The sequence below is a fragment of the Teleopsis dalmanni genome, chromosome 1 (genome assembly GCF_002237135.1).
Source record: "Teleopsis dalmanni isolate 2A chromosome 1, ASM223713v2, whole genome shotgun sequence".
Taxonomy (NCBI): domain Eukaryota; kingdom Metazoa; phylum Arthropoda; class Insecta; order Diptera; family Diopsidae; genus Teleopsis; species Teleopsis dalmanni.
In genome coordinates this window covers 54,847,467-54,849,172 of record NC_051846.1, presented here as the reverse complement: position 1 = coordinate 54,849,172, position 1,706 = coordinate 54,847,467, and the positions used below count along the sequence as shown (strand labels likewise).

The 1,706-nt window shown below is 41.6% G+C and overlaps 1 protein-coding gene across 1 annotated transcript; it reads right to left on the bottom strand.

The window, feature by feature from the left end:
• Window positions 1-976: 976 nt before the first annotated feature.
• On the bottom strand, window positions 977-1,420 carry LOC119681528. Its single transcript, XM_038094753.1, has one exon. The coding sequence runs from the start codon at window positions 1,418-1,420 to the stop codon at window positions 977-979; it is 444 nt and encodes a 147-aa protein (XP_037950681.1).
• Between the last annotated feature and the right edge of the window lie 286 nt (window positions 1,421-1,706).

The window sequence follows — 1,706 nt, the reverse complement described above, 5'->3', positions numbered from 1 at the left end:
TCTATGTACGTTACTACATAATTCAGATTCTTCAGAACATCATTCATAAACCTTTGGAAAGTCTGCGCAGCATTGCATAGACCAAAAGTCATCATATTAAACTCATATAAGCCGAACGGGGTTACTATCGCCGTTTTAGGTCGATCCTCTTCAGCAATCGGAATTTGATTGTAGACTTTTTCCAAGTCAATAGTTGAGAAAATTTTCTTATTGTGCAATATGCGAGTAAAATCATGTATATGGAGTATTGGATACCGATCTGGCAGTGTTATCGAATTAAGCTTCCTATAATCGCCACACGGTCTCCACTTACCATCCTTTTTCGCCGCTAAATGCAACGGACTTGCCCAATTGCTGTTACTTGGCCTACAAATACCTTGTTTCGTCATAAATTCAAATTCCTTTCTCGCAATTTCAAATATTTCAGAGTTTAACCGCTGAGGTTTTGCATACACTGGCTGTCCCTTGGTAACAATTTGATGCTCTACTAGCGTAACCCTCGCGGCCGCCTTATTACTAGTAGCCGGTTCCGTTATCTCTTTATAATCACGCAGGATGTTATGTGCCGGGCTAGTCGCATCAATAGTGCTTAGTTTCACCCATTACCTGGAGGCCTGTAATGCCATCACAAATTCTGCTGTTCTTCAGATCAACTACCAAACCAAAATTATTCAAAAAATCTGCCTCTATTATTGGGTGATTTACCTTCGCCACCAGGAACTCCCACAGGAACTGTCTGCGCAACCCCAAATTGACTTGCACTAATTTCGTTCCATACGTGCTAATTTTCGCCCCGTTTGCTGCTTATAAATAATATTGCGTGGCTTTATTTTCAGGCTGCATTTTCTTTGGCAAAATTGAAACTTCTGCGCCCGTGTCTATTAGATAATTTATACCTGTTTTTTTTGATCCTTGAAAAACAGACGGCATGCTTTACCCTTTGCCACTTCACTCGCCGTCAGACGTGAAGTGGTGTTTAGTTTCCCGCTGAGTTTTGTGGCGGTTTGTACTGGCACGGCTGAACACATTTTGTGGACCTCTCCTTGAACCGCCGATGATAAAAACATATATTATCTCTTTTAGCACTTGATGATCGCCCTTTTCCACGATCTCTGTCATTGCTTCTTCCTCTTTTGCCCAACTGAATGATCAAATTGTTTACCATGGCTTTTAACTCGTCAATTTCTTTCTTCATTTCATTCGGTTCATTCCTTTGCACTACACAAACCGTTTCTGTTTCCTGTACCTCAAATACCTTATCAGCCACCTTTGCCCACTGTGCAGAATCACCTTCGACTGCAGCTACCATTGTTCTAACTCCCACTGGCAGTCGCTGTAACCACAATGACTTCAGTACGTCATCACCCATTAAACTGCCAGCCATTTCCTTCATTTTCTTCAGCAATTGCGTTGGTTTCATGTCGTCTAGCTTCAATTCTGTCAACAAATTACGCAGTCTTTTGTGCTCCGATTCTGTGAATTAATTTATTAACCGTTTCTTCAACATCTCATATTTCAACACCTTCGGTGGATACCTTCGATGGATCACATCAGCTATGCACTCCAGATATTTCGGCTCTAAACCTGCTACTACATGGTCGAACTTTGTATCATCTCTCGTTATTTCCGCATTCCTGAACTGCGCCTCCATTTGCAGGAAAAAAGGTTCGGGTGCTCTCTTAAAAACATCATCGACTTTATTGACA